This window comes from Lithobates pipiens, unplaced genomic scaffold (genome assembly GCF_037356315.1).
Source record: "Lithobates pipiens isolate NorthernLeopardFrog02 unplaced genomic scaffold, aLitPip1_a1.2 Scaffold_1, whole genome shotgun sequence".
In the NCBI taxonomy this organism is placed as follows: domain Eukaryota; kingdom Metazoa; phylum Chordata; class Amphibia; order Anura; family Ranidae; genus Lithobates; species Lithobates pipiens.
In genome coordinates, this window is record NW_027507685.1 from 157,242,135 (window position 1) to 157,264,292 (window position 22,158).

Consider the following 22,158-nt stretch of genomic DNA (forward strand, 5'->3'; position numbering starts at 1 on the left):
AGCTTCCAGGCTCTTACCAAGCAGCCAGCCTTGATGGATCCGCACCCCAGGCCATGAGGGCCACTGGGGGCTAGTCAGGAGGACCAGGACCATGGAGTCAACAACTTCTGGACTGGAATCCAGAACCACGATACTTTGGCACCTTAAGTACCCTCTCCCGATTATGTAGTGAGACAAACGCGCCCACTGATTGGCTCCGAGATGAAGATTGGTACCCAATGCGTCCAACCAGACTGCGTTCTAAAGCCTCCCACAGGTGTACAACCCCACCTATGACCAGGCAGAACTTCTATACAGCCCAGCCAAACTGATGCTAAAGTACGATTTAGCACAATTAACCCCAAAAATTACTATAGTTTTGAGCAAAAACTAAATTTAAATACATAGCACATACTCATTAGGAGTACCGACGCTACACATACTTAAAGCAGGGTTCCACCCTAAAGTGGAACTTCCGCTGATCGGAACCCTCCCCCCCTCCGGTGTCACAATTGGCACCTTTAAGGGGGGGAGGGGGGTGGAGATACCTGTCAAAGACAGGTATTTACACCCACTTCCGGCCATAGACTCCCGTGGGAGTCTATGCCTCTTCCTGTCCTGCCACGCTGTCTGCTGGGACACACACGGGTTCCAGAGACAGCGCGGACAATTCCTATTGCGCTGCGCGACTCGCGCATGCGTAGTAGGGAACCGGGAAGTGAAGCCAATTCGCTTCACTTCCTGATTCCCTCACCTAGAATGGTGGCGGCGGCAGCAGCCGAGAGCCGAGCAATCGATCGGCCTCGGCATCGCTGGACCCCGGGACAGGTGAGTGTCCATTTATTAAAAGTCAGCAGCTGTAGTATTTATAGCTGCTGGCTTTAAATATTTTTTTGTAGGTGGAATCCCTCTTTAAATAATTTTTTTTTTTTTTTTTTTTTATTACTCTCCTCTGCTATGTGCCTTTTGTGTTCTATCTTTGCCACCCTGATTGCACCCTTACATTTCTTATTGAATACTTTGTAAACTTGGAATGCTGATGATGAACCCTCAGCCTTATATTTTTTGAAGGCCTTCTCCTTTGGTTTTCTTTTTTTATTGGTTGAACTAGACAGACCTTTTTTCAGTCCAACGATGCAACAATACTCCATAGTGAGTAAAAGTAACCATTCTAGGACAGGAAGTGTGTTATTTGAAGGATTACCAGGGAAAATAAAGCAGGAAGGCTGAAAAAAGCAATGCACCATGACTAAAGATAGGTAAGCTGCAGTATATTAAATTTTTGTTTTGAAGTTCAGATACCCTTAAAGATTTGAGATTAGTACAAATGCCCTTTTCTAAATGGTTCTTTTAAAATTACACAATGTCATTACGCATCAGTTAAATATTTCTGAAATAGTACAGAGAGTTGCACTGTACTACAAAAACCCCATGTTCTCGGTCAGGCTTTGACCTTTGCGGTTTGTGTCACCAGTACAGGAAGTGAGAATCTACCCAATAGGGATGCAGACAATGCTTAATAGAGAGACGAAGGGTGAGAACTCTTTTTTATTGTTTTCTGTGTCTCCACTAAAGAGATAATTCTCACTTCCTGTGAGGTTACCAAGAATGGAGGGTAAATCTCCGTACTGGGGAAACAGAGATCAATAAAACTATACAGAGGTTCAAAACAGTTTTGACTACATTTGAACATTCAACCATAAACTGTGGGTTTAGAATACATCATTTTGAGAATGTATGCATGGCAACTGTGTACCTACCACTGGTCCAAGTGTGCCTCTGCTTCCCTTTGGTCCTTGATTTCCTGTGGGTCCTGTTTGGCCTGGAGATCCTGTCTCCCCAAGATGCCCTTCAAAACCTTTGTTTCCCTATTAAACAGCCCACAGAATAACTGATTAAGACAAGTTAAGGTGTCATCCAGGAACAAGACATGGTGAACCGCAGATGCCTGACCTTACCTTTCGTCCTGGCTTGCCCTTCTCGCCTTGCTTTCCTGGTTTTCCTTCCCTACCCTATGAATCAAAGGTAAAAGTGATATGTTTTTAAAATGAGAAGAATATCTTTGGAAATCTTGTTTAACCACTTGCCTACTGTGCACTTAAACACCCCTCCTGCCCAGACCAATTTTCAGCTTTCGGTGCTCTCACACTTTGAATGACAATTACTCATGCAACACTGTACCCAAATGAATTTTTTGTCATTTTTTCCCACAAATACAGGAGACCGGAACATGTGACTTGAGTTTTCCTTCCTTCTCTCTTGTGATTGGCTCTGCCTTACTCATGTGACTGTATTCCGATCATGTGACCGGAACATGTGGCTTGAGTTTGTTTGTTTGGCTTTCCTACATGTGCTGACACTGACGAGTATAACATTACAACATTACCTTCGAGCAAGATGAATTTTAAGCTGAATTGATGAATATTGATATTAGTAAGTGTCATTTATATGTTTTAAATCGTGTGAATGATTATATATGTTGATTATTTTTAACTTAATGGGGACGATGGATAGTGTTTTGAATATCTGTCCCCTCATTGGCTACAGGTTTTTAATCATGATTCATTCAGCTGGGGATAATCAGTGGGTGGTTATAAGTTTGAAAATGGTTGCAAGGGCCTCTTTATCCGCTGATGAAGTCCCGTTTAGGATGATACGTGTGTGGGAGGACCCTGGAATGTCACTGCAACCACCTTACTGCATTGTTTAAGTGAACTTTGTTCATCCCTGCTTATAATCCAGCACTAGTTGTAGTGCTCTGTATGTGAGTACCTGCCTTTTGGCAATAAAATTTGTTTTTTTATCTATACGGTCTGCACTATATATATTTTTCTATTTTATAATGTCCATGTGGGGAGTTTAAGCCATCATTGATGACAACGCTGTGATATCCAAGGAGCCGAGTTACACCTTTTTGATCCACCTGAATCCTGGTATATGACCGCTGGCAGTGGTGAATGCTCCATTTGACCTATCTGTTCAGTCAGGGGTCAATTCTTTAAGGTGAGTGGTTTGGCTGTCTGGTGGTGGGAGCACCTGTTTTCTGGTGATTAAGGATATCATAGATATCAAGATAGACTGTTCATTCACTTTGTATTATTTTCCTTTTTTTTCTTGAGAGACTTTATAAAGTACTAATAGGGGGGGTTTGTTTCAGCGCTGCACTGCTCTGTTTATGATGTTTCCCACAAATAGAGCTTTCTTTTGGTGGCATTTGATCACATCTGGGTTGTTTTTTTTGCGCTATAAATGAAAAAAAGACCGAAAATTTTGAAAAAAAAAGAATTTTTCTTTGTTTCTGTGATACAATTATGCAAATTATAAATTTTTCTTCATACATTTTGGCCACAAATTATACTGCTACATATCTTTGGTAAAAATAATCGAAATTAGTGGATATTTTTTGGTCTTTGTGAAAGTTAGAGAGTCCACAATCTGTGGTGCAAATCATAAAAAAATTATCACATCTGATGTACTGGCAGCCTATCTCATTTCTTGCGACCCGAACAAGCCAGGAAAGTAAAAATACCCCCCAAATGACCCCTTTTTGGAAAGTAGACATTCCAAGGTATTTAGTAAGAGGCATGGTGAGGTTTTTGGTGTTGTCATTTTTTCCCACAACTCTTTGCAATATGAAATTTTTTTTTGTTTTTTCTTTTTTTCCCACAAAATTGGCATTGTAATAGGTTATTTCTCTCACGTGGCATGTGTATACCACAAATGACACCCCAAAATAAATTTTGTTACTCCTCCAGAGTATTACAATACCACGTGTAGGACTTTTTCACAGCCTGGCCACTTAGAGAGACCCAACATGCAGGGAGCGCCGTCATGTGTTCTAGGAGCATAAATTACACATCTAACTTGTTGACTACCTATTACACTTTTGAAAGGCCCTGGAGCACCAGGACAATGACATGTGACACTGACGTGGCACTGATGGCAGGTGACACTGATGTGATACTGACGACAGATGGCACTAATACATGGCACTGATGACACTTGACACCGATGACAGATGGAACTAATATGTGGCACTGATGACACGTGACACTGATGTGGCACTGATGACAGATGGCACTAAAACATGGCACTGATGACAGATGGCACTAATACATGCCACTGATGACACCTGACACTGATGACAGATGGCACTAATACATGGTACTGATGACATGTGACACTGACAGGTGGCACTGATACGTGGCGCTGATGACACATGGCACTAGGGAGGGGTGGCCCTGGGGACACGTGGCACTAGGGACAGGTGGCACTGGGGACAGATGACACTGATAGGTGGCACTGGGAACAGGTGGTATTGATAGGTGGCACTGGGGACACATGGCACTGACAGGTGGCACTGGGGACAATGGCACTGGGGACAGGTCGCACTGGGGACAGATGTCACTGATAGGTGGCACAGGGGACAGATGGCACTGGGGAGTGTGTGTGTGTGTGTACTCATTGATGCTGCAGCACGGAAGCTCTCCCTCCTTACACGCTGTCTCTGTTGCTGGCAGTGAGAGATGATTGTTTACATATGAGATCACCTCCCATTGGACAGGCCGATTGAGTGCTAAATGGCCGCCCTCCCGGCCATTTAGCAGGGTGCGAAGTGGTTAATTAAATCCAAACAGTCAGCCTTTAAAATAACTTTTGGGTGCCCAACTCTGGTCTTTCTTCCTTTTTGGCCAGTTCTCATGGTTGACTCCTTTAGATACTTAGGGGTAGAGGTCGACCGATATGGGTATTTCTCTGGCCGATATTTCGAAATTGTGGCAGCCGATGGGCGATATATGATGCCGATTTTTTTGGCCCGATATGGTAGGCCGATTTTTTTTTTTTCTTTTTCCCCTTCATCTCATAAAATCTAACAGTTAGACCCCTTTCACATTGAGGCATTTTTCAGGAGATTTTCGGCTAAAAATAGCACCTGAAAAGTGCCTGCAAAACGGCTCTCCTGCAGTCTCAATGTGAAAGCCTGAGTGCTTTCACACTGAGGCGATGTACTGGCATGATGTTAAAAAAAAAAAAAAAGTCCTGCAAGCAGCATCTTTGGAGCTGTGTATACTGCTCCCCCACCACGCCTGCCCATTGAAATGAATGGGCACCGCTGCCGAAGCGCCTGCTAAGCGATTCGGCAGCAGCTCTACACGGGCACATTTAACTCCTTCATCGGCCGATAGCTGGGTTATAAACGCCCCGATAGCAGCCGAATAGCGCCGCTAAAACTAGCAGTGTTTTACCATCAATGCCTGCCCGCTCCAGTGTGTAAGCAGCCTTAAGTAGTAAGTGACACAAAAAATTTCTTACATTTAAACATTAAACAAAACAAACCTCCAATCAGTTCACTTATATGTATAATTTATATTAAAAAAAATATATCTTAAATATTAAATACGCAAAGAGGTAATAAAAACTTTTGGATGAAAAAAATGGGCCAACTACTGTTTTAGATTTTTTTATTCATTAGTGTATTTTTTCAAAAAAAAATTGTGTTTGAAAGACCGCTGCGCAAATGCCGTGTGACATAAAATATTGCAACAACGGATATTTTATTCCCTAGTGTTTCTGCAAAAAAAAAAACAAATATATATATATATATATATATATATATATATATATATATATATATATATATATATATATATATATATATATATAATGTTTGGGGTTTCTACGTGACTTTCTAGCAGAAAATACAGGATTTTTACTTGTAAGCAATAAGTGTCAGAAAAGATTTGGTCTTTAAATGGTTAAACTGAGAACCCCTACACACAAGTTCAGTTCATTGATAAGAAGAAACATTGTATCTCTTTAGCTTCTTTTCTCAAACTTGGCAGGCTGCTCAGAGAGTAGACACAAGTAACTTCTCCACAGGAAGACTTCAGGCAACTTGCATTGACTTCTATTACAGAAGTCATTTGCAAGTCGTGCTGAAGCTTTAAATCGGCCTTTTTATCAGCACAATCGGCCGATGCTGATTAATTAAAAAACGCCAAATATCGGCCAGCCGATATATCGGTCGACCTCTACTTAGGGGTGGTGATTTCCCGGTTTATTACAGACTACTCCCGTTTAAAAATATCCACGCTGCTAGCTAAGTTTTGTGACAAAACAAAACTTTGGCATAAACTTTTGCCTACTATGGTAGGACAGGCGAACCTGGTGAAAATGATTATGAGATTATGATGCCCAAGTTGCTTTACTTTTTGCACAATGCCCCTCAAAATCTTTAGGTTAATTAACTATCTTCCGACACCTGTTGTGGAAGCAGAACTCACCCAGAATCCCTTTGGAACAACTTCAATGCCCAAAAAGTGCAGGGAGGATTGCATTCCCGAATGCCTGGATATACTTTTTGGCTGCTCAGTTGCAGCATATGTGGCATTAGTGGCTCGAGTGGAGAATGAGGGGACAATCTGCAAATCTTGTCTGGGCATTCTATTACACCATACAAATGCACCCTCTCTCTCTAAAGGATTAGATGCCCAATACTCTGCTAAATCTAACTAACTGACTTTTCCCTACTTACAAGATGCAGGGGGTGACTGGTTTCACTCATTATAGCCCTATCTGAAACAACCACAACTACCTGGAGTTGGCCATGCCTTCCTATGCCGCTAAATGGCATATGCATGGTATTACTCATTTAAAATATATTTTTAGGGCAGGGAAATGGTTATCGTTTTCTTTACAAACTATGTATTTTTCTTGGCTGTGCTTCTTCTGGGAATATTCACTTTATTTATTCTTCCTAGTGACCATTGTCACTCAAATGGAAATTGATGCCAAATCCAAAATGTTACAGGTGACTTTGTAAGAAGAGATGAAAGATCCTCCAATGGAGATACCTATCTTGAAGACAGCTATCCAAAGGAGAACTTCGTCTCACTGGACAGATTTCCTATACTTCCCTGGTGCGTTTTAGCAGAGGAAATATCGCCAAGGGGACACTTGGGGGTAAAAACTTGGGGGGGGGGGACTGATGGGCTTTTATTTCCTACTTTTTATAAAACAAAAAATGTTGTTGGCTTGTTGTTGGCTATAGATGAACTTTTAAGAGCATAATCCTCAAAACCTGGGTAACATCACTTGTGCTTGTGGGATTACCCATTAATCTTTATCTTCATTAAACTTTTTCAGGTTGGCTTGCGCCTATGTTTATACAGTTTTAATGTATCTCATGCTGAAAAGGAATGTGGTTCAGCCTCGCACTGCTGTGCCGAGATTCTTTTGTGTCCAAAGACAAGCCTAAAGCTATATTTGAAGAAACAGAAACACATCTGCTTATACAAATTAATTCATGTCCAATATGCACAGAAGAAAGCTATAAAGGAAAGCCAGTGGGCCTTGTTTTGTTATAGCAAGCATGTCAGGGTATAGTTAAAGTAGACCTATATCAAAAACGTGAAACGTTTGCTACATTATAGGGAACATCTTGAAATGTTAAATGTGGTTAAGTAGTGCCCTGAAAAAGTTATTTTGCCTTAATTTCCTCTTGAAAAATAGCAATGCATATTCTAGCCTGTGACAGTATCACATGTCAAATGCAATGTTGTGTCGTAGCTTCATAGCTGAATATCTGCAATGTGAGATCATATAGCAACGCTGCCTCTGATTGCTAGTCTAAGATGATTTGTAGTAAGATTTAGCCGTGTCACTACTGTGCTGTTCACCGTTTTCCTTACTGGAGATTAAACTATATCGGAGGACCTGCAGCGCAAGTATCTGCCTGCCTCTGCTCATTCATTTTGTGGTTCTGTGATTAATCACTGCCCTACCAGCCATCAGATCTCTACTCTTCAGGGAGGGCAATTCTGATATCAGAAGGCAAAGCCCTGCTTTTCTACCAATGCTGGAGCCTTTCCTGACCACAGAAGTTCTACCATGTCATTGCTATAGGAGTCTGGCATAGTACCCGGACAAGCAGGGCTTAAAAGTGAAAGGCAAAAGCTGAGGTCATGTGAAAAGCATGGCCCTGGAATCCAGGGGCTTCACAAAGAAACAAGGCTTGAATAACAGAATTCTGCAGGTTTTGCAAAGTGCAGCACTTCTTCATCCTTCTTAGCTCAGCCAGTTTTTTATAATTGCGTGTTTAATTTGAATTAAAAAAAATTGGTTCCCATAGCTGCCAAGATTCACCAGCTTTACATACCAAATCCCAGTTGAATCTAAAAATGTTAAATCTGCTAGGTAGTTATAGGTAATTTGAGATTTGTTAGATTGAGCAATACCACAATACCTTTTACATTTAAAAAAAAAAAATCACCTATTTTATCTTTTAAAAAATATGCTGAATGTGTGCAAACTAAAGCAGACCATACATGGTTTGAAATTCGGCCGGTTCAGCAGAGACTGGCCAAATTTTAATTAATGTAAAGGCGGTCCCCTAGTTACAAACATCCGACTTACAAAAGACTCCTACTTACAAACGGAGGGAGACAACATTAAGTGAGAGGAAATCTACCCCTAGAAAGAAAAATTCACTCCTGTAAGAGATATTATGGGAAAAGGGTACCTTCAATTATGCTTTATCACCAAGGCTTGTTTCCACAACAACCCAAATTTTTCTAAATCCAATTGTCATAGGGACAGAAAGTGAGGTGAAAGCTTCTGAAAAGAGGCACACACAGCAAAACAAACATTACAGGGGTGTTAACTCTTCCCTATGCTAGCCAAAAAGCTTAAAAATATTTTTTGGGGCTGGAGCTACACTTACAAAATGTACCTGTTTCAACTTACAAACAGATTCAATTTAAGAACAAACCTACAGGCCCTATCTTGTTTGTAACCCAGGGACATGGGCAGGCTGATTGTACTCAACTTTATCCATCGATTGACTTTGGTAAAACCAGGCTGTGAGATTTTTCTACATGCAATTACTGTCAGAGGTCTGGAGACAGTGGGGGACTTCTTCATTTCTCTTTTAACACTAAAGTCAAGCACAAAGTGAAACCAGTTTCAGAGGAGTGTATTTGGCTAATAAAGTTAATCGTAGACATGCTTTACCCACTTTTGGGTACATACAACTGACAAATGTCTATCACTAGGCTAAAGTGATAGTAAACCCTCTTTCGAAGCTGATTCAGTAATTTACTGAGCATGCAGCTTCTTTATCTTTTAATCCTTGCCTATGTTCCTGTGTAAACTGATGCAATGACAACTGCCCACAGTTTTCAATTTCAGTGTGCCTCCTTTCTCTTGCAGCAACCTATGGAGCCAACCCATGTATGCAGGGATAGATTATCTCTCCCAACACTGCATGCATCAAAGAACACAGCCCCACAGGCTAGGAAGGCAATGTACTCTATTTCTCCAAGTTAACAGACTGTGCCTCCAGATAGCGTTAGCCACTGTTGGTGACAACACAATGGTGATGCATAGAGTGGCCTTGAACCTCCTCTTCACCCGCTGGCACTCTGGGCTCCTCCGCTTCTCATTGTGCCACCATAGGAAGCCACTCTCTATGGGAGTGCACCTGCAGGCTTGATCCTGAGCAACTATTGACACACACAACATGGCTCAGCCCTGACTCCTGCTCTCTGCTCACAATATTTGATTGACAGCAGCAGGAATCCATGACTCCCTCTGCTGCCTCTGTGAGCAGAGAGAGAGAGGAGAGAGAGAGGAGAGAGAGAGGAAAGAGAGAGGAAAGAGCCGCTGCATATGGGAACAGTGCTGGATCAAGATCAGGCTCAGTATACAGCTTGGACATGCAGTCAGGGAAGGCATGTGAGGCAGAGCCATGAAAAAAAAAAAAAAAAAAAAAAAAGATCAAGCTGAAGTCCTACCCTGTGGTAGCCAAAGTCCTATCCCACCACTGGTCAAAATGTGGGGCTCCTAGGACCTATGGTTCCAGAGATACGGGGCTCCTTGTGCAGCCAGTCAGAAGCTACATACAGAGTGGCCAGTTTAGATATAAGCTGGCACACACTGTTTGCAGCAGACTGAGAGGATGAGATCACAGTGCCTCTCATTTCTTGTCAGAGGCACTGAGATCAATGGACAGCTTGGAGCCTTGATCATCACTACTGATCCAATATATATACAATGATGTACTGTCGTCCTATCAGTTCTAAGAAACAATGGGCAGAAGATTTCAGGCAACTTTGGACTTTCATGGTATGGTAAAGACTCACAAAAATAGTTTAAAAAAATATATATAAATTTATTAGGACATAACATGGTTATAAATAAACCTTTGGAGGGAAAGACAATACAAATACTAGAATTTCAATAGCTCTGAAATGAACTGGAAGGAATTAACATGTATCCACGCAGAAGACAGTGCTGCAGGAAAGCAAGCAACCCAGCTTAGATGAATGAAAACAATAACAAAGGGGGAAACAGTGCAACGAAACAGAACTAATGTAAAAGCTAGACTAGAACAGGTAATGTAGTTGCATAGAGAAAACGTTTTTTTTTATTATATACATAGTGCCAACATATCTTTTAGAACAAAGGCAAAGAACATTCATCAAGCCTCAGAAGAGGCTATAAATGACCAACTCCTGACAGAAATATCCACTCAGTGGCTACCTGGTCTTCAATAGGGGAGGAAAAAAGAGGAATAAGGGAAAAACAGACAAAAAGGGGAAAGAAAAAAAATATATATAAATAAATATATATATATATATATATATGGATATGGGATGTCCCACCTCTATGGCAGTCAATAGGTGGTCCATGTCCTTTTCCCAAAATTTTGCAATCCTAATTTGCCTATTTGGTTTCATTACGTTAAGATTATTTATGTATATGTCCATTTCTTTATAGAGATAAACTCTAAACTATACTCCTGAAGAAGCGGGTTCACCATAAAACATGTAGCGGTCGCAAGTGACGAATATCTAATCCTTCTCCTGTATGGATGCACGTTAATTCTTTCCAGTTCATTTCAGCACTATTGAAATTCTAGCCTCAATAAATTTGTATTAAAAAAAAAATTTTGCGAGCCTTTACCATACCATGAAAGTCCAAAGTTGCCTCAAAACTTCTGCCCATTGTTTCTTGAGTTTGGAGCCTTGGACCAATGGTAAAGTACCATTGGCCCAAGCTATCCAATAAAAATGCTGCAGTGGAGGCTATCCTCTCACTTCAGTGTCCTAGATGGGGGCATGTGTCTAAAAGACACATGCTCCCTCCCATCCCTCTTAACTAGAAGGAAAAAACATGGGTTTATGGGTATAAGATGTACCCATAATGCCATGTTTTTTTAACAGCCAAGAGGGAGAAGGAGAATCTTCTGCTGCTGAAAAGGTACCGTTTCAATCAAGCTAAATCATATCATTATACTACAGTATATGTTATAACATAATTTATTATTTATCCATTTACTGTGAAATTATTGGTTTGAAGTTAAAAAAAATTCCAGCTTCAGTAATTTTTCCGTTAAGTCACCTGGTTGAGTACAGTTTTTGAAAATATAGTAAATTACCTTAAAAGCAATATGTAATAATTATTTGTATAACACTTACTTACGGTAATTAAACCCTTGCCACCCAGGCCAATTCTGACACTACTCTTCTCTACAAGTAAAAATTATAATTTCATTGCTAGAAAATTACTCAGAACCCCCAAACATTATATATATTGTTTTAGCAGACACCCTAGGGAATATAATGGTGGCCATTGCAACTTTTTTTTGTTACATGGTGTTTGTGCAGCAATTTTTCAAACACATTTGTTTTTGGAAGAAACGGTTTCATGAATAAAAAAAAAAAAGGGAGCACTAAAGTTAGAAGTTAGCCCGATTTTCTTTTCTTCTGTATAATGTGAAAAATTATGTTACTCTGAGAAAATAGATACCGAACATGTCACACTTTAAAATTGCACACACTTGTGGAATGGCGCCAAACTTCAGTACTTGAAAATCCCCATAGGCGACGCTTATAACGATCGTGGCGTATGTAACCTGTGTGTATCTGGCTCTGATACTAGCCAGTGCCTCACCAGCCACTGACCTCACTGCACGTCCTTCGTATGCAGGGGGGTGAAACAAATACAGGGACATTTTTACCTTAATGTAGGGAAGGCATTAAGGTAAAATATGTCCAACCTTTAGAATCACTAACTTTTTTCTGTGAAAACCAGAAGTTCAGGGCAACAGTACAGAGAGAAGCCAGTAGCATTGAAAGCTGAAAACTGCAAGTACCGGGTAAGACTTTTTTTTTTTATTTATTTATAATTCATTATTTCGTTCTTCAGCAAAGCATGTAGTACAGTACAACATAACAAAAAAAATTGTGTACCAACCATGGTGGATCAGAAAACTACATAAAGAAGTTAACAGTAATAAACCATGAAATATGTCAATTCACATTTGTTTAATTCTATGACCATTGGGGATCCAATTACATGGAAAATGTTAGCTCCGAACAAGGCCCCTAGAACATACAATGCAAGAACATATAATACTAGTGGATAACAGGGGTCCGACCCATGCAAGCTTAAGCCATAAGAGCGTGGTTTCTTTTTCTTATCTATAAAGCCTAAGTTAGGACATAGATGGGGATCAGGGAGGAACGAGTGTCAAAAAAAAAAAAAGAAAAAGAAAAGGGATGAGGAAAAGCAAGGAATTGGTGCAAGAGCTGGTGCTCGCCCAAGAAGCCAAAGGATACCGAACAATCAATCACTACTGAGCCTGAGCCTCAAGGAGATAGTTACAAAGCATAATCTCGTAAACACTGAAAGTCATGCCAATAATAAGACTTTTGTAGTTTCCTACTAGCTAAAAGTAGCTAAAAAAAACCTCTGAGGGTTCAATATTACAACCATAAATGTTTTAAATGTATCCAGCTGCATTCAGAATTTGAATAGCTTTTTTAGAATGATATATTCATCAAGGATTTTATTTTATTTTTTCAAGTATCGACCACATTTATGGTTTACAGGAATCATTTGCATATACATATGTAAGCATTTCTAGAATATCTATAGAAGGCAAACATCTTATGCTGTGATTTGACTGCAGCTGGAGTTTGATTGGGAGCAGAGTCCCTGGAATAAGACAAGCAGATGAAACCACAGAACATTTCTTCCCGCAGACACAAAAGTGTTGCCATGTATTAACCATTGACTTGTGCACCAACATGCATCAGGCAGGGAACAGGGCTGCAGGAAATTTGAAGGATTACCATGGCTGTTCTTGAACTCCAAGCTCATAAAAATTATACAATCCATATTCATTGGTGTGCCCGGTGATCAGAGATGAGAAAAGAGAAAACTGCTGTCTGCGGCTAAACAGGGGGGGTTATGAGTGACGGTAGATTGGCGTGAGATGAATTAACATGCAGTGTGACACAGCAGAATCCCCCAACTACCAATAGCATAAAACTGCAAAGAGGTGCAATTTACTTGTCTGCGCTCCAAGCCAAATGACTCTGCCATGGAACCATGTTGAAACATTCTTTCCAAAGCAATTATAAAGTCATGTGATGTGGTATTTCTACAGACATGCTGTATTAGCTGTTTAATGCTGTTGCTCTGGTAACACAAGAATAATTTAAGGAAATTATTAGCACCTTCCAGTTTGACTAAACAAAAAATGGGATCACTTAAAGGAGGAATAGGTGGTGGTAAACCCATGGACATACAAATTTAGTGAAAGAGAAATTCTTCGGACATGGATTCGAGTCTAGTGATAGTCCTTTAGAATATGTCCTTCTCTTGAAGTTTTTGTAACCCCCCCCCCCCCCAAAAAAAATGATCCTGTTCCCTTAAAGCATGCATAACCACACAGTGCTGTGTAATTTGGCCCCTTGTTTAACCTAAAAAAACTGGCTTATCCTACCTGGTTCTTCCCTCCCCCCTGTAAACTGACCGTGGTTTATCATGGCTGCTGAGCCCTGACACAGTGGTCAGTATACGTGCCTCCATCAGCCGCAGCTCTCCTCTGTCCTCTCTCTCCCCCACCTCCCTTCCTGTCAGCTAGTCTGTGCCGCTCTTCTCCCTGTCCCTTCCTGCTGCTATAATACTTGTATCATAATCATACCATCCACTCAGTTAGCTAATATTAAGTCTCTCAGTGTCTGTGCTTTATTAAAAAAAGATGCCGATTTCTACCTTATTTCAAAACGCCTCCCAGCGCTCACGTGACTGCGCGGCTCTCTCCTCTCAGTTGACATCAGTGGGAGTTCTTGAGCCCTCCCGCTGTAGTTTTCAGCCTGGGAGAGGAGAGAGTCATGCAGTCATGTAAACGCCGGAAGACGCTGTGAAATGAGGTAGAAATCTGCATTTTTTTTTATAATAAAGCACAGATACTGGGGCATATGTTGTCTAACAGAGGGGATTGTACAGTATGTTTATGATACAGTGGCTTTACAATCACTAAGTTTTTATTGTATTAAATGAATGAGAGAGCAACGATTTGATCGCCTTACATCTTTCAAGATTGTTTTGATTGAAAATGTATTTGATACAAGAAAAAAAAAAACACACACACACACACACACACACACACAACTGGATTTTCTGCCAGGATGGGTCATCCCTTTTTGATGTAAAAAATGCAAATGATTACTTAGCATAGTTTATTATTTGGACACGCAATCTTTTCATCAAAATTATGACAATTATATTATTAACCGGTTCCCGACCGGTACATTGGCAGAATGGCATGGACAGGCAAATGGGCGTACAGGTATGTCCCTTTAAATTTGCCCCATGCCATCGCGTACGCACCGCAGCGTGCCGGCTGAGACCTCCATAAGTCGGATCGTGGGTCCCGCGGACACGATCGCCGCGGGGATACCCGCAATCGTCTCATGGGGAGGAAGAACGGGGAGATGCTAAAGTAAAAAAGCATCGCCCCATTCTGCCTAGTGACAGTGTGACTGATCTCTGCTCCCTGTGATTGGGAGCAGAGATGAGTGACTTGTCACATGTAGCCATGCCCCCCCAGTTAGAAACACGCCCCAGGTCACACTTAACCCTTACCATGCCCCCTAGTGGTTAACCCCTTCACTGCATTTGTATAGCACTGATTGCTGTATAAATGACAATGGTCCCAAAAATGTGTCAAAAATGTCTGATGTGTCCGCCATAGCATTGCAGTCACAATAAAAATCGCAAATCGCCGCCATTACTAGTAAAAAAAAAAAAAAAAAAGTATTAATAAAAATGCCATAAAACTATCCCCTATTTTGTATCCCATAACTTTTGCGCAAACCAATCAAACGCTTATTGCAATTTTTTTTTACCAAAAATATGTAGAAGAAAACGTATCGGCCTAAACCGAGGAAAAAAAAATGTTTTTTTATATATTTTTGGGGGGATATTTATTATAGCAAAATGTAAAAAATAATGCTTTTTTCCAAAATTGTCGCTTTTTTTGTTTATAGCGCAAAAAATTAAAACCGCAGGGGTGATCAAATAAAACCAAAAGAAAGCTCTATTTGTGGGAAAAAAGGATGTCAATTTGGTTAGGGAGTCACGTCATACGAACGCGAAATTGTCAGTTAAAGCGATGCAGTGCCGAATCGCAAAAAGTGCTATGGTCAGGAAGGGGGTAAAATCTTCTGGGGCTGAATCGGTTAAGAACAAGGCAAACATTAGTGATACAATTAATACAGCAAGGGTAATTCCTACCAAACTTATGAGCATATGTTATATACACTCCTATAAATTTGTACATAACATCTTTTCTCTTATAGTGACAATATATAGGTGCATTTAAACCCTAACAATTAACGTTTTATGTTTCTTCCCTTTTTTTCATTAAATGCTATTGAAAACATTTTATTATACGTGTTTAATAAGTACAATAAATACCCAATCTTCTTGAAAAATTCAGTTCTGTCATGTGAGCTCTGCTGTGTTATCTCAAGCAGTGTTGTCAGTCCTACACTGGTCACATCTATGAATTACAGAACAACCCACAACATACTATGGATGGGTTGGGTTACCAGTTGAAAATAAAAGAAAAATCATTGTAAAAAAAGAACACAAATGAAGCCACCAGGCCTGGAAAACTGAATGAAAATATATTTTTATTTCTTTAGTAATTATGCAGTTCCCACCATTGCCTAATGGCAAGCATCCATACAACTAAGCCTTTATTTTGATATTAAAATTTCCTAGAGTAAGTTAGACAAACATGTTTTAAATACTTTTTCAAAAAGAAAAGACAATTGAAAACAAAGATAATAAACCATATCTACATACATACATGAATACATTAGCGCAAGCTGGAGGAATGGAAGTCTCATGTACCGTTGCTTAGGGGAGTACCATACTCCCTGAGTGATGAGGTTGAAAGAAGAAGATAGAAAGAAAAAAGATAAGAGAGGAAGGGGAGTGAACAGCAAGAGTAAAGGGTTGGCAGTGGCACTCATGTACTGATGAGGGTGTTAGGGGGAACCCCCAATGGCAGCATGAATTTCTGAGAAAGAAGTGAATGAGAAACCAACAGTGGACTCCAGCAAAGGTCCTCCAAAACGTTATGTTGCTGAGGACGGTTCTTTAACATTATCTAAGCCAGCCAGACCTGTTTAAATTTCTCATAAGTATCATGATTTTTGGCTACCAATTCTGCATGTGCATGTTGAAAGTCTCAATCCATTCAGGGAACGAAGGGATGGTAGAGGATTTCCAGTGTCGAAGAAGAAGAGTTTTTTGCTCGAGATAGCGAAAGAGGTAAAAGGGTTATTATAAGGGGGAGTTCCGGGGTATTGGAGACCGATTTCCTGAGTAAGGAGGTTTCAAAGATGAGTCCCAAAATTTCGGGAATGGGGGGACAGGCCTACCAGATAAGAAGAGTCCCAGGGAGGCCTGACAGTTGCAACAGAAATCAGGAGACTGACACAGGTGCTGTCAGATGCCCAGGATGCTGTGTTCAATCACGTCGTGTTTCAGAGGCCAAACCACGCCGGTACTCCTACTTGCAAGTGAAAAACAAGTATCGGTGCATCCCTAATATATACAGCGGGTGTAATAAGTATTGAACACGTCACCATTTTCCTAGGTAAATATATTCCTAAAGGTGCTATTGACATGAAATTTTCACAACATGTCGGTAACAACCAATGCAATCCATACATACAAAGAAACCAAAACAAATAAGTTCAGAAATGAAGTATGTGTAATTATATTGAATGACACAGGGAAAAAGTATTGAACACACTAACTGAAATTTATTTAATACTTCGTACAAAATCCTTTGTTGGCAATGACAGCTTCAAGACGCCTAATGTATGGATTAACTAGTCGCACGCATTGCTCAGGTGTGATTTTGGCCCATTCTTCCACACAGTCTTGATGGTTCAGTTGGCCTCTTCTATGAACTCTGATCTTTAGTTCTTTCCATAGATTTTCTATGGGATTCAGGTCGGGTGATTGGCTGCGCCATTCTGCCAGCTTTATTGTCTTTCTTTGAAACCATTTGAGAGTTTCCATTGCTTTGCGTTTGGGTTCATTGTTTTGCTGAAATGTGATGTCCACCCTCGTTTCATATTCATCATCCTGGTAGATGGCAGCAGATTTTTAGCAAGAATGTCTTGGTACATTTTTCAATTCATCCATCCTTCAAAGATATGAAGTTTGACATTACCGTATGCTGAAAAATAGCTCCACACCATGATGTTCCCACCTCCAAACTTCACTGTTGGTATGGTGTTTTTGGGGTGATGTGCAGTGCCATTTTACCTACAAACATGGTGTGTATTATGTTATCCAAAGAGTTCAAATGTGGTCTCATCTGACCAGTCTATATTCTCCCATTATTTCACAGGCTTCTTTAAATATTGTGCAGCAAACTATAAACAAGCTTCAACATGCTTTTTCTTCACCAATGGAGTTTGTGTGGTGAGAAGGCCATGGTGGTTGAGTGAATTACCAATTGTTTCCTTTTAAACTATTTTACTGCTAATGCCAGGTCTTTCTTAAGCTCTCCGCAAGTGGTCCTCAGCTTTTGGACAACTCTTCTGATAATTCTTCTCACTCCTCTGTCAGAAATTTTGAGAGGAGCACCTGGTCATGGCCAGTTTATAGTGAACTTATGTTCTTTCCACTCCCGGATTATGGCCCCAACAATGCTCACTGGAACATTCAGAAGTTTAGAAATCCTTCTGTAATCAATGCCATCAGTATGTTTTGCAACAATAAGGTTGCAGAGGTCTTGAGAGAGCTCCTTGCTTTTACCCATCATGAGATGTTTCTTGTGTGACATCTTGGTAACGAGTCACCTTTTTTTTTTTTTATCATTTTATTGAGTATAAGACATGGAAACAGACAAACAGTAGACCTGCCACAGCATTGGGACTAGACCCATGCAGGGGTCAGTGGCAGCCGGCATCTGGGCTGCTTCCAGCATTAGTGACATACAGCTGCAGCACGTCCACAAGAAAAAAAAACAAAAAAAACAACCAACCTAGTGCTGTATTGGCTCCTGCTCAACTGAAATATCCAAGGATCAAATCTTTCAGTCGAGACCCAAGGGACAATAATAGATATCAAATAAACCCATATCAGAGATTACAATACAAAGTCACCCAATGTATCAAAATTCCATCCTCCCTTAGAGTGGTATTATGTACATGCTCAATCGGTCTGCAGTTGCCGTGGAGGCCTCAGCTAGCCATTTGGTCCACACTCTATTGTATTTTTTGGTAGGTTTCCTTATAGAGTGGTAGTACTTTATTGATGTGTGTTTTCCATAGCAATATTGATGGCGGGGCATGTTTTTTTCCAGCAGAGTGATCATTTTCCTGGAAAATCAGGAGTCCTATCAGAATTCTCTCAGCTATCTTGGGGGCAAATTTTTCTACTAAGCCTAGAATGCATATCTGCGGGGTTGGTGCTATTCCCACCACTTCTTTTATTACAGATAGTAATTGTGACCAGTCGTTTTTAATTGCTGGACAGGACCAGAAGATGTGTATAAAGTTGCCTGGAACCCAAGTACATCTCCAACACTCCGAGGACAGGGAGGTTTTCATTTTATGCATATCTCTATACGGGGTAATATATGCCCGGTGTAGTATTTTGTATTGTATGAGACACTCTCAAAGTGAGACCAGGATTTTGAAGGGGAAGTCCCACATGTCCTCCCAATCCTCGGAGTCCAGTCCCAGGATGTCTTGTGTCCATCGTTGACAAAGCTTTGACAAATCTGGAGAGGAAACTCTAAAAAGATGTGCATAGAAGTTCGAGGTCGGTTTCCTGGGGCATTCATATCTTGTGACCCTCTCCAGATCGAATTGCATGATTTGCGTGTCGTTGGGTAATATATATTATATTTATATAATATTTAAACGCATGAGACAGTTGCATATAGTGAAATAGATGCGAGGGAGGCACATCATTGTGGGATACTAGATGATTGAAGGGGTGTATAGCCGTGCCGGAGGTGAGGTCAGATAACAGTTTAATACCACATTTGGCCCCCATTTAGGGTCTGGTAGTGAGTAAAGATGGGGTAAGGTAGGATTGTTCCATAGGGGGGAGCGTGTGGGGAGACTGCATTCCGTGGGATCTTCTCAAGTTCCAGGCCTTTAGAGTCGTGTGCATGGATGTGGTCAAGTTGTATGGAGCTTTGGGACCTCAAAGGGGTAAATGTGTTAGGGCCTCCACAGAAGGGACCCCTGCAGCCTCTAGAACTGCTGCGGAGTTGGCCACCAAACTGCTGTGACCAGCTGGGCTGCCAGTCTGGAAACCCCAAACCCCCCTGCGACACTGGATGCATCAGTGTGGACAGTTTAAATCTAAGGGGGTTTGGGCCCCAGAGGAAGAAGGAGAAAATGGAGTTCAATTTTGGAAAAAATTAGCAAGGTATCCATTATGGGGAATTATGGAATAGGTAGGTAAATTTAGGCATGATTTTCATTTTAATTAAGTTAATGCGGCCTAATAAGGATAGAGGTAGGTTCTCCCAGGCTTTTAGTCTGGCCTTGACTGCTTGGACCACCAGTTCTAGGTTAAGGGGGATAAAGCTGGATGCGTCTCTTCAGACGCGCACCCCCAAGTACACCATTTCGTCTACCTATTGCAGTTGGAGATCGGGACTAGTCTTTTTGCCTCAGGGTCAATAGCTAGCAACTGGGATTTTTTCCAGTTCACCCATAATCCTATTATTTTGGAGAATTCAGTGAATAATTGCAGCGCTCCTCTAAGGGAGGAGTTTGCATTGTTCAGAAAGAATAGGAGGTCATCTGCATACAGAGCTACCCTCTCCTCCAGCCATGCTATTTTTTAGTACTTTTATGTGGCGAGACCCGCAGTGCCTCCACCACCAGTTCCATAGCCACTGCAAACAGTGGCGGAGAGAGAGGGCAGCCCTGCCTGGTACCCCTGGACAGTGGAAAGGTGGGAGAGATGTCACCCCCCAGTCTGATGGGCACCCTCAGAGATTTCTATATAGTTTGCAGCCAGGCAATAAAAACAACGGAAATCCCATCCTCCACAGAGTTTCCCAGAGAAATGGCCATTCGATTGAATGCCTTTTCAATATCGAAGGAGGCAACCGTTCTAGTGCCCACATTGTCATGTGTGGCTTGAAAGTTGGTGAATAGTCTGTGGAGACTAACAAGTCACCTTTTTATAGGCCATCAGTTGAGACTGAACCAGCGGATATTAATTTGCACTGACGAGGGGCAGGAATGCTTTCTGAATACCGAAAGACTTCAGCTGGTGTCTTGGCTTTTCATGTCTTTTTGCACCTCCCATTCTTCATGTGCTCAATATTTTTTCCCTGTTTCATTCGATTGTATTACACATAACTTCAATTTTGAACTTATTTGTTTTGGTTTCTTTGTATGTATGGATTGCATGGGTTGTTACCAACAGGTGGTGAACCTTTCTTGTCAATAGCACATTTAGAAATATATTTACCTAGAAAAATGGTAACGTGTTCAATGCTGATTTAACCTGCTGTAAATAAAAATCCCCCACTTTAGGAAGTCCTGTGGTAATATCTTACCACTAGAGTTTCAGGGTTACATTGGGTCTTCTTGCTAATTTGGCCACCCCTTTCCCTTCCTGAACTGTCAGTTCACAAAACTGCAAATGTAGGTACTTATACTAGCTGCAATGAAAAATTGGATTTCTGACTTACTGTAAAATCCTTTTCTTTGACACATTAAAGATGGCCATACATGGATCAAAATTTGGTTGGTTCAGCAGGGACTGGCAGCATTTCGATGCGTGTATGGACAGGCTAGTTGTACAGAAGTCCATCTACTGATCCACTTCTGCACAATCAGCCTGTTAGATTTTCCCAGCGCAATCAGTTATGGCAGCAGTGCTGATCAGTGTATTCTGATAGCGAGGGAGTCTCTCCGTTGTCTGAATACAAAGGCTCAGTGGGGAGGATTCCCGCATCCATATTTTTTTTAATTCAAAACTGTTGAACGAAAAAAGAAAGAAAGAAAAAAAAAAAAGACTCATCTATGGGCTGCTTAGGAGACATAGGATGAATTTATTCAGGTATATTGGGAGGACAGCCCAGTATATTCCCTTCCATTCCCAGCCGTCTACAGTGCTGTAGCAAGTAATAGTAGGAATAGACCAGAGGAACAAGGACTGGGGAGAGGGTCTTTGACGCCAAATGTACTGCATGAATATGAAAAGGATTATATGGCAAGTCAAAATCCTATTTCCTTAATACCGTAGTACATTACGGAACACAGGATGCAGCATTCATTGGGACATCGAAAAGCAGTCCAACTGAACTGTAAGCAACAAAGCACAGGAAGGGCTAACAGACCCACAAAAAACAACAGCAGAGAGGGTTCAACAGAGCCCAAGAGCCTTATGACCAAAGTCAGTATCAATTGAGGCCTGAACATTCAGCTGGGGTGAACAGAAGATAGGGTAGCAGCAAATCTGAAAAGCAAACGCCTGAACCTGAAAAGCCCAAGAAGCACTAAGTGACCTGGTGGAGCGCTCTTTGACAGGGAAAGGTGAAGCATGGCACTTGAGATTATAGGCTTAGAAATAGAAATGGTTGAATCCATTTGTCAATAATGGCGCATGAAGCAGCTTGACCCCTATGGGGACTTTCAGAATGACAAAGAATTAGACTATTGAAAGGGAGCTGTAGCTGAGAGATGGACTCGAACCGCGTGTACCACATCCAGAAATCTCCTTAGGATTCTTCAAAGCTTGACAGAGGGATAAAAGAACAATGCCCTGGTTAAGGTAAAATGAAGAAACAACATTGGGAAGAAAATTGGACTTGGA

General features: G+C 41.0%; 1 protein-coding gene across 3 annotated transcripts in view; it reads right to left on the reverse strand.

Moving 5' to 3' along the window:
* Positions 1-22,158, reverse strand: part of COL27A1 (collagen type XXVII alpha 1 chain) — a 752,882-nt gene that overhangs the window by 148,091 nt on the left and 582,633 nt on the right. For 2 of the 3 annotated variants that reach the window (XM_077478785.1, XM_077478786.1), the window contains exons 38-39: positions 1,938-1,991; positions 1,740-1,847 (exon numbers count right to left, since the gene is read on the reverse strand). The exons of the other annotated variant lie outside the window; for it this stretch is intronic. In XM_077478785.1, coding sequence (XP_077334911.1) covers positions 1,740-1,847; positions 1,938-1,991 — 162 coding nt within the window. The remainder of the gene's footprint in view (positions 1-1,739; positions 1,848-1,937; positions 1,992-22,158) is intronic. 3 annotated transcript variants of the gene reach the window in all.